This window comes from Tasmannia lanceolata, unplaced genomic scaffold (assembly GCF_043159265.1).
Source record: "Tasmannia lanceolata isolate RefF3 unplaced genomic scaffold, GAP_Taslan_0.1 ptg000021l, whole genome shotgun sequence".
Lineage (NCBI taxonomy): Eukaryota > Viridiplantae > Streptophyta > Magnoliopsida > Canellales > Winteraceae > Tasmannia > Tasmannia lanceolata.
In genome coordinates, this window is record NW_027518698.1 from 5,306,420 (window position 1) to 5,321,426 (window position 15,007).

At 39.3% G+C, this 15,007-nt stretch overlaps 1 protein-coding gene across 4 annotated transcripts in view; it reads left to right on the forward strand.

Moving 5' to 3' along the window:
* LOC143855435 (transcription factor-like protein DPB) overlaps positions 1-15,007 on the forward strand; it is a 79,483-nt gene that overhangs the window by 22,785 nt on the left and 41,691 nt on the right. For 2 of the 4 annotated variants that reach the window (XM_077365555.1, XM_077365556.1), the window contains exons 3-5: positions 6,562-6,612; positions 7,423-7,502; positions 7,868-7,911. In XM_077365555.1, the coding sequence (XP_077221670.1) occupies positions 6,562-6,612; positions 7,423-7,502; positions 7,868-7,911 (175 nt within the window). The remainder of the gene's footprint in view (positions 1-6,561; positions 6,613-7,422; positions 7,503-7,867; positions 7,912-15,007) is intronic. The other 2 variants (XM_077365557.1, XM_077365558.1) reach the window with 1 other exon arrangement.

Here is a 15,007-nt window from a genome sequence, read left to right on the forward strand (position 1 = left end):
CTCTCCAAGCGTTACAAACAACACCACCTCCAAAGGGAATAAACCCTTTTTGTACAACCCGCCTCCGAGGACGTTCTCCTTCGTTGCACACCCCCTTGAAGGAAGAAACTCCTCTTTGCAATACAATAATGATAAGGAAGAAAAGAACAAAGCTCTCAAGCCTCTGAAAGGCAAATACAACTCTCAAAGCTCAATAACTCTCCAAATGATTGAAACTAAATGCTTTTGGAGAACCTCTTGACAATTAGTAAATGCAAAAAATAAATGCTCAAGAGGTTGATGAAGAATCCTTTTGAGTTTTTGAGATTTAAGGCTCTAGGGTTTGATAAATGATGTTTCAAAAGGTTGTAATGAAGGTATTTTATGAGGTATATATAGCCCTAGCAAGTTTAAGACTGTTTGGGGGCAAAATCGTAATAAACGGGTCAAAGAAAAGTAAGTCGCGCAAGCCCCAACGGCTAGTTTTCCAGACCGGGGTATGGCGGTCGTCCGCCCTTATTTTGCGCTCTTTTTAATTTTCAAAATTCAAATCGCCGCGGTCGACTAGGGTAGCCACGGTCGCTAGCCGGGGGCTTTCTGTCCTATTAAATATTTTGCTCAAAAACTATGAGCGGTCGCCCGCCAAGACATTCCTGGATGACTTCTGGATTTCCAAAAGCCTATCCGTGGTTGATCGGGTAGGCCTCGGTCGACCGGCCCGCCTTTGTTGGGTGAATGCTGGGATTCCAACAATCATCCCGCGGTCGCTCGGGATAGCCCGGTCGACCGTCCCTGCTTTGAAATCTTGTTTTTGAAAGTTTTGTTCATAGGACATTGGGCCATGGTCTTTGGGCTTTAGGCTTATGTTTTCAAAACCATTTTGGGATTTATCAAAATGTTTTTCAAGGAGTTTTGAAAACACTAAATCATGCAAATACTAACTGTCAAGAGGACTCTAATGCATTCTAAAACATAAGGACCTTGAGTCTTCTCGAACTTCAATCTACTTGAGCGCATGAGCCGTTCCTTGTCTTGAAATAGTCTTCAATCTTGTTCTTGCGCTTGTGGTTCCCTTGATTCTTTGATGGACTTTAAGAGTTCTAGGAGGACCACCAAGTCTTGACTTTCTCTAAGATGAGCCCTTGTTCTTCTTGCTTCAAGTGTTGACATTGATATATCCTTTCTTGAACACGACACTAGAGAAGCCATTAGCCAACTACCATCAATTTAGGTTTGTTGATCATCAAAACATCAATGGGATATTCAGCTTTCCTGCAGCAATATATCCCGTCTCATCATGTTTCCTCCGCTTGCTTAGTCTGTGGGCAACTCGGCCACAGGAAAGCCGATTGTCCTCAGAAGAAGGAAGATCAGGCTCAAGGACCAAGCCAAATGGTACCTCCATTGCCAGCACGAGTGAACCAGAACCGACCTGTGAACCAGAGTCCTCGAGTGCAGGCAAAAGCATATAACATCAATGAGCAGGATGCTCAGACCTCTAATGTGGTGGTGACAGGCTTGTTGCATATAGTTATTTTATTTTGATTGCATGCATCATAGGATTGGTAGTTATGAGGGTTTACCTGTCACATGTACCTTGTTGATTTCTGATGCATATGCACATGTTTTGTTTGATTTGGGCGCATCCCATTCTTTCATATCTACTAGTTTCGTTAGGAAGAACAAACTGAAATACGAACCTATGGAAATGGAACTAGTAGTGGACACTCTAGCGGGAGATTCTATAATGACAGACAATGTCTGTAGGTCTTACACAGTTGAGATTGAGGGTAGGAAGATACCCGTAGATTTGGTGATCCTAGAGATGAAGGACTTTGATGTCAACCTAGGAATGAATTGGTTGGCAGCAAATCATGCTAACCTAGACTGTCATCAGAAGATAAAGTTTTGTGTTCCAAACCAGACAGAGTTTATTTTTAGAGATAGTATGAGAGTTGTACCTCTTCGAGTCATATCTGCTATGCTGGCTGGCCAGACGACTATTGAGGAATCGATGTCAAGGATTTTTGGCCTCTGTTGGAGATATCAGTCAAGGAGATCCGAAGTTGGAGGACATTCCTATTGTGAAATAATATTCGGATGTCTCTCCGGAGGATTTGCTTGGGTTGCCACCAGATAAGGAGATAGAGTTCACTATTGACCTAGTGCCTGGCACGGGACCTATCTCATAGGCTCCCTATCGAATGGCTCCAACAAAATTAAAAGAGCTTAGCGTAATGTTGTAAGAGTTGCTGGATAAAGGGTTTCTCAAGCCTAGCGTGTCACCTTGGGGAGCACTAGTTTTATTTGTGAAAAAGAAGGATGGTAGCATGCGACTTTGCATTGATTACAAAGAGTTGAACAAGGTGACTGTTAAAGACAAATACCCTTTACCTAGGATTGATGACCTGTTTGATCAGCTTCAAGGGGCACAAGTGTTTTCGAAGATTGATCTTCGATTGGGATATCACCAATCGAAGATTAAGGCTGAGGATGTGCCAAAGATCGCATTCCGAATCCGTTATGGCCACTATGAGTTTCTAGTATTGCCACTCGGTTTGACGAACGCACCAACAATTTTTATAGATTTATTGAATAGAGTTTTCAAACCTCATCAGGATGAGTTTGTCGTTGTGTTCATTGACGATATTTTGATATACTCTAGGGGAAAGGAAGAGCATTAAAAGCACTTGAGAACCGTCCTACAAACCCCTAGGGAACAGGAGTTGTATGCAAAATTAAATAAATGCGAGTTTTGGTTCGAAAAAGTAGCTTTCCTTGGGCATGTGATTTCTAAAAACGGTGTATCCGTAGACCCTCAGAAAATTCAGGCAATGGTGGAATGGAGTCAGCCGACGTATCAGAAGGACGAAGTTTCTTAGGATTAGCTGGTCACTAAAGTTTGTTGAGGGATTTTCGAGCATTGCAGTTCCACTGACACAGTTGACTCCCATAGGTGCCAAATTTGTGTGGACAGAGAAGTGTGAGCATAGTTTTCAGGAAATGAAGGATCGACTTGTGTCAGCTCCGGTTCTCACCTTACCGTCGGGGAGTGGTGGTTTTGTCGTGTACAGTGATGCATCCAGTAGTGGCTTCGGGTGTGTATTGATGCAGCATGGTCGAGTTGTGGCCTATTCATCCAGACAATTAAGACCATATGAGCAAAACTATCCCACTTATGACTTGGAGTTGGCAGTAGTTGTGTTTGCACCCAAAATTTGGAGACATTATCTCTATGGAGAGCAATGTGAAGTGTCTACTGATCACAAGAGTCTGAAATACAGTTTTACTCAGAAAGAGATAAACATGCGCTAAAGAAGATGGATAGAGTTATTGAAAGATTATGATCTGACGATTAGTTATCACCCAGGGAAGGCAAATGTAGTCGCCGACGCCTTAAGTAGAAAATCACAAGGGTCAGCTTTGATCACAAATAAGAGACATCTTAGATGATATAAGGAAGCTGAAGATTATAGTGATGCAATTTGAGCCACGGGCCCAGTTGGCGAACTTGCGAGTTCAGCTGACCTTGCTAGAAAGGATTGAGTCTAGCCAGACAGTTGATGAACAACTTTAGAAAAATGTGAGCAGTAGTAGAGTTTGGAGCATAGACAGATTTCAAAGTGTCCATAGGGACGGGTCATTGAGATTTGGCAATAGGTTATGCATGCCAAACAATGCAGATTTAAAGAGAGAAATCTAGAGATTCACAATTCATGATATTCGATTCATCCTGGTGGTACCAAGAGGTACAGATATTTGAAGGAAAATTTCCGGTGGAATAATATACAGCAGGAGGTGGCACAGTGCCTAGTATGCCAGCAGGTGAAAGCTGAACACCAAAGGCCGACAGAAAAGTTAGAACCTTTCCCTATTCCCGAATGGAAATGGGAGTGTATCATGATGGACTTCATGACAGGACTACCTCGAACTCTGTAGACGAATGTTGCAATTTGGGTAATTGTCGACAGGTTGACAATGTCAGCCCATTTCCTGGCCGATAGAGTAGGAGTTACTCCTCTAGAGCTGAGGGTAGAGTGGTATATCGACGAGATCGTGAAGTTACACGAAGTTCCACTGTCAATCGTATCAGACACATACCCCAAATTTGTGTCACAGTTTTGGCAAAGCTTACACATACCATCCGCAGACGGATAGTCAGAAAGAACTATTCAGACCCTCGAGGATATGTAGAGGGCTTGTGCTTTAGATTTCAATGGTAATTGGGATAAATAATTACCATTGATTGAGTTTTCCTACAATAACAGTTACCAGGCCAGTATTCAGATGGTACCATTTGAAGCATTGTATGGAAGGAAATGTCGGTCTCGCATTTGTTGAGATGACGTGGGCGAAAGCATAATATTGGGTCCGGAACTGGTTCAACAGGCAGAGAAGAAGATTCGGTTAATCAGAGAGAGGCTTAAAACAGCTCAAAGCCAAGAGAAAAGTTATGCTTATACCAGGAGGCGAGATTTAGAGTTTCAGCCTGATGAACATGTGTTTTCGAAGATCTCTCCTACCAAGGGGATTATGAGGTTTGGGATCTGAGGGAAGTTGAGTCCTAAATTTGTGGGGCCATTTGAGATTCTAGAAAGGATTGGAGCGGTAGCTTACCGACTCGCTTTACCATCATCATTGGAGGGCGTACATAATGTAATCCACATCTCTATGCTTCGGAAATATGTCCTAGACCTGAGTCACGTTATTCAAGAAGCCCCGCTTTGGCTTAGGGAAGATCTGACCTATGATGAAAGACCAGAAAGGATTGTAGATGGAAGGATCAAGTCTTGATGCGCTGGACAATTCCCCACGTCAAGGTCAAGTGGAGTAACCATTCACAAAGAGAGGACGTGGGAATTGGAGGAGGAAATGCGAGATAAGTATTCACATTTATTCACAGGTATGCAGTTAGTTTACTAAATTTTGCGGACGAAATTTCTGTAAGGAGGGGAGGATTAAATACCCCAAAAATGCACGAATGTTTTTGGAGGGGTATTTTAGTCCCAAAATTAAAAATAATTAAAAGGTATTTTAGTTCATAATAAATAGGGATTAATAAGTTTCCTAGTGTCCGCGTTCAAAACAAAAAGTTTCCTAGTTGGACTAGATTAGGGCTTCCAAAACCTACTTATTTAGGACTCTTAACAAGAGACTACAAATACACATTAATTCCACGAATCTCATAACTTTTAACCCTAAAGAGGAGAATGTGTGGAGTTCTTGGGGAGAGGAGAACATGTGGAGATTTGGAAGATTTCATCTCCAAAGAGGTATGTAGTTTAGATAAAATTTAATGGTGACTATTCTATTCTCTACAGAGATTCAAAATCTCTTGAGATGAAAATTAAAGGTTGTCTCTAAGGTTTGTTGGAGCAAAAACAACAAATATAGAACACACAGTGTAAATCTTGTGTTCTTCGAGTGCAGAACCATGGATTAGCGTAAGGGAGATTAGCTTCTCCGAAGATTTCCGCTTTCTTTTCCCGTTTGACGCCCTAATCTAATAAGAAAATTAAAAGAAAGGATATTAAGATTGTTAATGCACAAAAAAGGAGGTAAAAGAAGGGTTTTCAGGTGAAAACCAACAAAAAACAACAATCTTGTGGATTTTGGAAAAAACCCAACTCGCGATACTCGGACGCTCGAAATGGACGTCCGAAGGGGTCATCGGACACCTGAAGACGCACACCCGAGAGATACTAGAGAGCACAAAAATCCTAGAGATGCCCGAAGGAGTGATTCAGACGTCCGAAGGGGCCTTCAGACGCCCGAACGCGCTATCGGGGCAAATTTCGGGAATGTTTTCATGGGCAGTTTTTGAGTGCTAGATTCTCCCCGAAGGACTTGGTTATTGATGTATGGACCTATGGAAAATATGGATTGTAGGTGATACTTTGAAGTAGATTTAAAGGAATCTTGTTCGTGGGAGGTGAATTCAAACGAGTACCACAGGTAAGTAGACTTGTTCTATTCATTGCTATTTCATCTTCTAGATGATTCATTATGGTAGTTGTGCATGTATTTCGTTTATTGAGATAGTTACAGATGTGTTAGTGTACACATAGAGATTGATCAATAAAATTGTATGTTTTCGAGTACGGAATTACAATTTGCATGTTATATGCAAGTTAGACTTTATAGTCGAGTGAGATGCTATAGTATAGTCTTTTGAGACAAAGTTTAAGTCCGTTGGGATTGATAAGTGTGTGAGGCTTTTCTAGACGATTAAAGGAGGTCACAGTTCTAGCCGCAGTTCTTGCTCTACGCAGTACCTTCGAGGGTGAAATCCTCTACGAGATTAGTGGGGATTCGGCTTCCCACGGGTTAGTGGATTGGTTCCCTTGACTACGTAATCTAGTGGTACTAGTCTCACCACACCAGACAACAAATTACAGTCATGTTTATTGCATGTTTGTGCTAGTTTTGCTAGCTAGTTGCTATGCCAATATAAAGTGTTACATGGAATACCGGTTTAACTCTTTATTTGAATTCTTAATGATATTCATGATATTGAATTGTTAGTATAGAACTTGCCTATCTCATTGAGCTTTAGCTCACTCTTTGTATTCTATGTAACAGATGGCGAGCAGTAGGATATTTTGATATGCGGGCTTCTGGGAGTGATCAAGGGTGCAGATTTAAGAGTTGATTTATTTTAGTCATTCAATTATTGAAACAGTAGAAGTAGGAATAAACTTCAGTTGATTTAATTAATTAATTTGATGTAGCCCGTTGGGCAAGAGATTTAGTTTCCGCATTATCACTCTGATATATTTTAGTTGCTCAGTTTTATTGCATGGTTCTTTTGAATGCCTTACATATTCGTGATTTGATGGATATGTGGCGCTATTATGTGACTAGACCGGAACTCGGTTTGGGGGCGTGACACCTATTCTCTAATTGAAATAGGTCACAAGAAAGAAAGTGTATTGTTTCATGCTGCATAGAAATACCTATTTTCTAATATTTATTAGACAATTTCTGAAATGTCCTAAATTCTAAACCCATTGTAAATTCCTGAATAGGATCCATAAAGTCCTACTTCAAATCTTAGAAACTTTTTATTAGAAAGATTCCAAGTTCTAACCCAAAAATACTACTTATGCTACCTAAACGTTCGCTAAAATTAAATAAAATACTAAATAAATCATCATAAATAGTAAAGGCTCAGCCTATGGATTTTTTGCGGGACAAGCCTAGTAGGGACCACAAATTAGCATTACCATTTAGTCTCTATAAGGCCTAATTTTTGGGTTTTGACTGCACCTCTTCTTTGCTGAATAATGTTTACTGGTATATGGGCTTGTTTATAAACTTTACTTGCATCATATATCCTTGAGAGAATATCATACTTAGCTTGATCATAAAGCTGTCAATTGCTTTGTTTTAATGAGATTCATGGTTTTTTTTGTTGCTAACCAAGTGTTGGTTTATAAATAGTGGTAAGAAGAAAAAAAGGGCTGCACGGGCTGTAGGTGGTGATAAAGGTGGTCGGGGACTTCGCCAATTTAGCATGAAAGGTGATGTTGACAAAACAAATCCCTATTGATGACTTGTATTGTTTCTTTTTTATTTTCCTTTTACTAAATGTGGGTCTGAGGAGATGGTACTTCCTTGAAAATTTTAGGCCAAAAATTGGTGAATGCTAGCATATTGATTATGGATTGTTTTAATAGAGTGTACCTTCCATGTTCCAGTATGTGCCTTATTTTGAGTCACGCTCCATTAGGCATTTGGTTCTTTTGGGTATTTAACATGCAATCACTGGCTTTTCTCTGTTTTTTGGGAAGGATTGACTGGATTTTCTTGATTGTTTTCATAAAATTCAATAAGATGAGTCTTTGAAAACTGACTGCATGTTTCTATGATGTTTTTGTTTTCTTAGTCTGTGAGAAAGTGGAAAGCAAGGGTAGAACTACTTACAATGAGGTTAGTTGGCTTCCTAGATTTTTTACCCTACAGTACTTCTATGTTACCTTTTGGTTTTTAATTTTTTTCATTGCATCTCCTGATGTTATTTGCAAAGGTGATGGCTAAGTTATCATGTGCACCTATTCACTCTATCGTTAAATGGACACAAGGGTTAGCCTTTTCAATTAATTCTTTAAGATTTCCATTCAATTCTTTGAATTTTTTCTTTTGGAAGGGTTGACTTCATTGCATGCTCACAAACCTTGCTACATAGCCAACAAACTTAATTAATCAAATTGATATTTTTGGAGGCCTATGACAAAGTAGTTGATTTGGATCGAATATGAAGAAAAAACTACCCAACGAATTGAGAGTAATGAAATAGAGGAATCTAGACAGGGAAATCTACAGAACAAGGTGAATCCACCCAAAACATAGATTAGCCACTGAGAGATGGAAAAGCCAGTCAAGAGTTTAACTATTCTAAACTTCTAATGATCATGACTAGAAAGTTTCCCAATTAAAGAATGATCCAATAACGAATATCAAACGGGTTCAATTCTTATTTCATCTTCAACATGGTCTAGAAGCCTCTCTCTCTTGGTAGGTAACATGGGATTGGATTGACAATCGAAAGGTTGAGCTATAAAGCATCATATAATCGAGCTGTAGGGTCATCCCCTTTAACCTCTCTCAGTCTCTCTTTTGGCACCCCCTTTTTCCTTTGATCGACAATGGAAAGCCTTAATTGGTACTAGAAAACCTAAACTACATTTTAAGAAACACATGAGACATATCTAAATTGGTCATATGGAGAAAATGAAAGCACAGGCTATACAACTAAGTTACATATCAATTAGTAAAAAATGGTGACTCAAAATAATGTAACATGCCTTGCTCTTGCTGCCAAATCAGCTTCAGAATTGTTCCTTGACACAACCATTGAAACTAATTTGAGTATCTCTCCTTTGGTATCCCACTTGTGATGTTAAAAGAGACTCCATCAAGTAAGTAAATGCCTCTAAAGAGAAACTGATTTATGGGATTTTTATGCCTAGCGTTAATGATAAAACCACTGCTTCACTAGAGTACTTAATAGGGGACTGATAAATCGACCCCCATATATCTTAAATCAACCCCCAATGTGTCTTTCTCTCCTTTTTCTCTCTCTAACCCAGAGGAGAGAGACAGACACATAGGGGGTCGATTTATGATATTTGGGGGTCGATTTATCATTGCCCAATACTATTTGGGCTAGGAAGGTTTCCACAATTCCCCTATGTCAGGCCTTATCGTATAGATTTACTATTGGAATACCTTTGAACCTAGCCAATCCAAACAAATTCCTTTACCTGATTCTTTTAACGTTATTTTTTCTTGATAGCAGTTTCTATCAGAATCTAATCCTATCACGTACGTGCAACTCCCATAAACCTTATACCAAAATAAAACATTTACTCTCCGCACAAACAACCCTCCTAATCTCTAAACCAACTAGTCTAGATACCCCCTTATTTTCTGTCCCGCCAAACACTATAATTTTGGCAATAACAATATTCTTTAATGCACCACTCTCCTCCCCAAACCTCCACAATCACTTCTGAACAAAGCCCGATTCTTTTCTTTTACTGTTCAAATCTGCAACCCAACATCTTTATATTTGTAAACCACACGGCTCCATTAATGATTGTTTCTTTTGTTTCCTTCCTATCTTACCAAAGGAAGTTCTTTTGCTGATATGTCCACCTCTAATACTCATAGAAGAGATACCAAAGGTTCACTGAAACAGTTAACAGTTAGAATAATTGATAACAAAACTATTTTAAAAATTACATCCATGCTTAGATATGGCCCTAGACATGATGAACAATTGAAGTAGTTCTTTATCAATTAAAAACATAAATTAGAGAAAATAAATATTATATTTAGCATATTCACGAACAAATTTAGCCAAACACAACCAAAATAGATCTACTATTAAGTAGGGACTGCAAACCATATTGAATGAAAGAGTAAGCATTCATCTCAAAAAAGAATCCCCAAAGTAGATGGTCCAATAATTTGATTTGTTAATTAGATGATTACTTTTTTTCCCTCAAAGCTATGTGACAGAAGTCCCAAAATCATTTTATAAACCTTTCAATTGTTTTGGTACTGAGCCAAAATAAAATGGTGTACCCAATGTATTTGGTAACTGATAATGCTCATCCATGTATTACATTGAAGAAAAGAGAAGTGAGAAAAATCAGTTTTAAAAGCTCAATGCTTGCCATTTTCCACCGCTCGATACAGATGTGATTCACCCATACGTATCAGATCGTATCGTTCGAAGCAAGGATTTGTATTGGATGAAAACACATAAATAGACATGACATTGATTTGAAATTCGATGTTTGTTAAACAATACATAATGCCATGCATAAACTGCACAAGGAGTATTAAAAAATTCTGATTTAATTAGACAAATTCTTTTGCGAGAATGAAGCCTTCTCTTTCATGTTGAGAGCTTGCTTTCAAATCTTCCTATAATTATGTTTCTTAGAGGTTTGGAGGGTCTCCCAATACGAAGGGGTAGGCTCATATAGGGATACTGTAGGCTTTCCCAAATGACACATTAAAACATTACCCGTCGCTAATTCCACACTATTCGCCACTTTCACTCCCATAACCACCAATGTGGACATATTATCTTCACCCTGCCTCATAACATCATAGCACCTCCTTCAAACGAAAAGATTGCTGAACCAAAGCTTTGCAAAGCAAGAGATAATCATTGTCAAGCTTTTCACAATTACAAGAGCTCCCTTTCATGTCTTTCTCTAATGACGCCTTACAGAGCTTCATAAAATTTTCTAATGCAAAGATGTAGGCTCAAATAGGAATATTGTAATCTAATTCCAATGGAACCTTAAAACATTAGCTATCTCTATTGCTACATCATTCTTCAATTTCATCCCCATAATAATCGATGTGGAGAAATTAATTGCCCCAAGGCCGCCTCATAACAGCTTAGTACGCCTTCAGATGAGCTTGCTCAACCGAAGCTATAAAAACAAGAGATTATCATTGAAAAATTGCAGATGGTTTGAAAGTTCGAATCAACGTTAAATCCTCTTCCCCCCCCCCCCCCCCCCCGCGCGCTCTTCTCTGATCACCGACACCCAATGTTTCCACAATTAATATAAAGAGAACTAGAGAAAGAGGTAGCCCTCTTGGCCTTTTAAAGAAACCTCTGGGAGACTCATTTCTGGGTATGGAGAGCACCACCAAAGCTACACACTCCCTCATCCATCTTTGTCACCTATCAAATCCCATTCTGCTCTTTAGCAGTCCAGGAATTCCCAATTAACAATTTCATTATCATATTTCGTGCGGCTTGCGTACTATCCTCTCTTTCTTGCATTATGGTGGGAGTCAATATATTCATGTGCCATTAACAGTTTAACACACTCTAAAATTTGATTTCTGTGCCCAAAAGCCCCCCATAGTTGAAATGCAATTGAACCTAAGGCCTTCCTCAATCTTGGTGATAGAATTGTTTTTGGATTACCTGAACCCATCCTCCTTAGAACAAGAGCTAGAGATATAGCATTTTGATTCTTATAAAGTTAGGATCTCTATATAATCAATATATCTCACAAAATTTCCTTGGAGATTCCATCAAGTCACATTTAACTACTTCCAACAAAATTTTAAGGATGCCATACAAAATTCATCTGCACTCGAGCTCTGTATTCATCTCAAAACAGCCCATGACTGCCTTGCCTGAAGAACTGTTCTGTTTTTTAAATCTTCTCTTCAACTTGCTTTTAGTGCATCAAAATCAATTTTGTCAAGTTTTGGTTTGAAGCCTGACAGGTATATATTTCAATAGAAAGGAATAACTGATTTAGTAATGACATTTTTAGTATCCTTCTTAACAGCATCCGCAATCATATCTTGAATTTTACTAAATATCCACCTAGCACTCTCTTTTGACCCTTTCTCGTCTTAGTTTGTCATGGATCAGTTTTCCAATGGATGGGCCTCATGAGTTGCATCTGCTCCTCTTGGTCTGGAAGAACTTATCCTTGAGTTTAGGTCAATGTTTGCATCTTCTATTTTTTTTTGTTTGAAAATTGATGTCTATTCATAATAACAAGATGTACAAAGTTTGGGGACAAGTAGTCCCACCCCATTACATGACATCATGAACTGCCAAAGGAGGATTGTCCAATGGCCAAAAAGAAAAGAAAAAGGAAAAAACACCATCAATAAGATCTTTAAAACTTCCGTTTGTAGCCCCACACTGCACCTCCAAAAGAAAATTCGGGATTGCAACAACTCCCCAAACCTGCGATACAACCGTAGGTTGACCAGCCTAGGAGCAAGAGAAATCTGCGATACAACCGTAGGTTGACCAGCCTAGTCTTTGCAACACACAAGACTTTCATTACCAACTATCCTTTCGTTCTGAAATTTAAAGCCTGAAACCTGCGATTCAACCGTAGGTTGACCAGCCTAGGAGCAAGAGAAATCACGAGCAGTGAAGGACTAAGGTCCCTCAAGCACCTCTCGGATAACATTACTGTTCATCCCCTTCAACTTTCCAAATGAAGACCTAAACCCAGAAAACAAGTCTAATTATCAAGTCCCCAAAACTTCCAAAATCAGGTACCCTTAATGTACCTCCCATAGAGCTGTCACCAACAAAACCTAAACACAGAAACCAACAGACGAACAAATCAAAATCCAGGAACTTCTAACAGCACCACAGACCTCCAAAAAAACTATTGATAATCCAAAGAACCCCTTAGCATTTCCTAAGAGCCTTAAGTTCTCTACTACGTCAGCCCGGTGTCTTCCCTTTTTTTTCTCCCGCATCCCTCTTCTCAATATCATAGAACATTTTCTTGGTCATCTCTACATTCTCTTCAAACCCAATACCCAAAGCACTTCCTATCTTTGACATATTCTCAAATTCGTCTGACAACGCCTTATCCTCTTCCTCCGAGATCTCTTTTTCCACCTCCTCAGAATCTTGCTCAGCTCTAAAAAGGCTCTAAAAAGGCATGTCTTAATTTTACCGCTGAGATTTGCGTCCAGAGAATCTCGAGGAAGCACATATTCACAATAAGGAGTTTCAATAGCCTCTTCCATCCGGTTATCTCCTGTTTTATATCCTTCATCTAGAGCTTTTTCTTCTTCCTCCATAGCTTTTAAAATATTGTAATTCATAGACCGGAGTACAAATTTCTTCCAACGATTTCTTGCCAGTAAGCTCTTCAATCTCCTTCTCCTACCCTCTAGCCTCATCATGAAGTTTCTTCCATTGAAGTTTTAGATATTCGAGGGCCACTTCCCCCTTTGGAGCCGAGTCCTGGCGCTTCCTATTTCTATTATGACCCACTCTCTTGAGGATTTGGCTATCCCCAACCCCCAGTCCCTCCTCCCGGGCATATTTCCTTTTACCCTTAAATTCCAAAGACTCCCCTTCCTCTGAGGAAGAGGAATCCCCAGACATATCAAAGCTTTCTATCATTGAAAGGAGGTTGGAAACGAACCCTTTTTTATCCTTCTGCGTCTGTTAAGATGTCTTCCTCCAACCTTCTTCTCATAGAGAGTAGGACCGTCCCTACTGACCACTGGCAATGAGGGGTTGTAATAATTATCCACGAACCCATACGCGTCGTGCATGTTAGAGACGTTTTTCCTACGAAATCCTTTCGTTTTCTGTCTTAGAAACTGTTTTCCAGCTGGAGGGCACTTAACAAAAGGTCTCCATTTCATTTTCCAGAAAGCCTTATTTGTTAGATTGGTTGTAAAACCCCAAGCAAAATCGCTACACGTTGCCGAAGAATAAACCGTGTAACAAATTTTTTGCTCTAACTCAGGATTCCTACGGATTAATTGATTTTATTGTAATTTAATAAACACAAATATAAATACCTTTATGTAGAAAAGAACTCGTTTGCTTGATCTACTCCTCGAAAATTCGCCGGCGATCTAATCGACGTGAAACCGCAAGTTGAATCAATGGATTCCTTTTGTTGCTCAAAGGTTCTTGTGTATAACTCTTTGTTCACTTTATAATCTGATCTAAATCAGATTATAATATGAGAATATGTATTTAAATCAATGGAGCTTGGTTGGATGTTTGTCTTTGATCTAGAAAAGACAAAACTAGTTGATGGAATTGAAGGAGAAGAAGAAGAGAGACTTTGGGGTGTCTCTATCAATTTCCGCACATGGAATTATGGAAGAGCTGTAGAAAACTCCAGCCATATGTCTTGTATTTATAAAGTTTTCAATTTCCATATGCACAATCCAAAGTTTCTAGAGAAATCCCAAAAACTACGGAAACTAGCCACAATTGGAAGCACCAATTGGGAAAGCAAGCAACCCCACTTATGGAAACCCATATGGGACGTCTCCAAGGGGATTGCTTGCTGCCCAAGCAACCCTTGGGTTGCCCCATGTGGTTCCCAAGTTTTCAATTTTATTTGTTCTTTCTTTCTTTCTCTCTCTTTCCAATTTCATCACATATGTTGCTTTAATTTGGAAAAACAAATCAAGCAATAATATTCTAAATATTATTTGAATTTCAAATTTATAATGGCACATGGGGCGTGTAGCCATGGGTCCCACCGAAATTCGTCCCATGTGGGTCCACTTATCCAATTTAAATTCCCATTGCATATCATATTTAATTCCCAATTAAATTAATGCAATCCAATCCAATAGAATTAAAGCTCCAATATAATTTATGATATTCTCAAAATACCCTTATGGTTAATACTTAACCATTGTGGTATTCCCAATGTATCCCATAGTGCATATACACTATGCATCCAATGCCACAAAACTAATTCGTGTAAGCAACCAAATAAATGCGGGACCTCTATTCATTAGATTATAATAGGTCAATCGAGTAGTGAGTGGGATCGTACCAGGGATTTAACGGAAGATCCTGCAGAACCTAAAGTGGGCCCCACTGCGATTATTGCTCCGTAGCTAATGCTACAATCGCATTGAGTCAGTGGTCTCCATCAAGACGTAACCCTGAAGATAACCGTCAAATCATCATACCCCTAGTCACTTCAAACGTGCAAGTCCTTTCTCCAAGTCCACATCT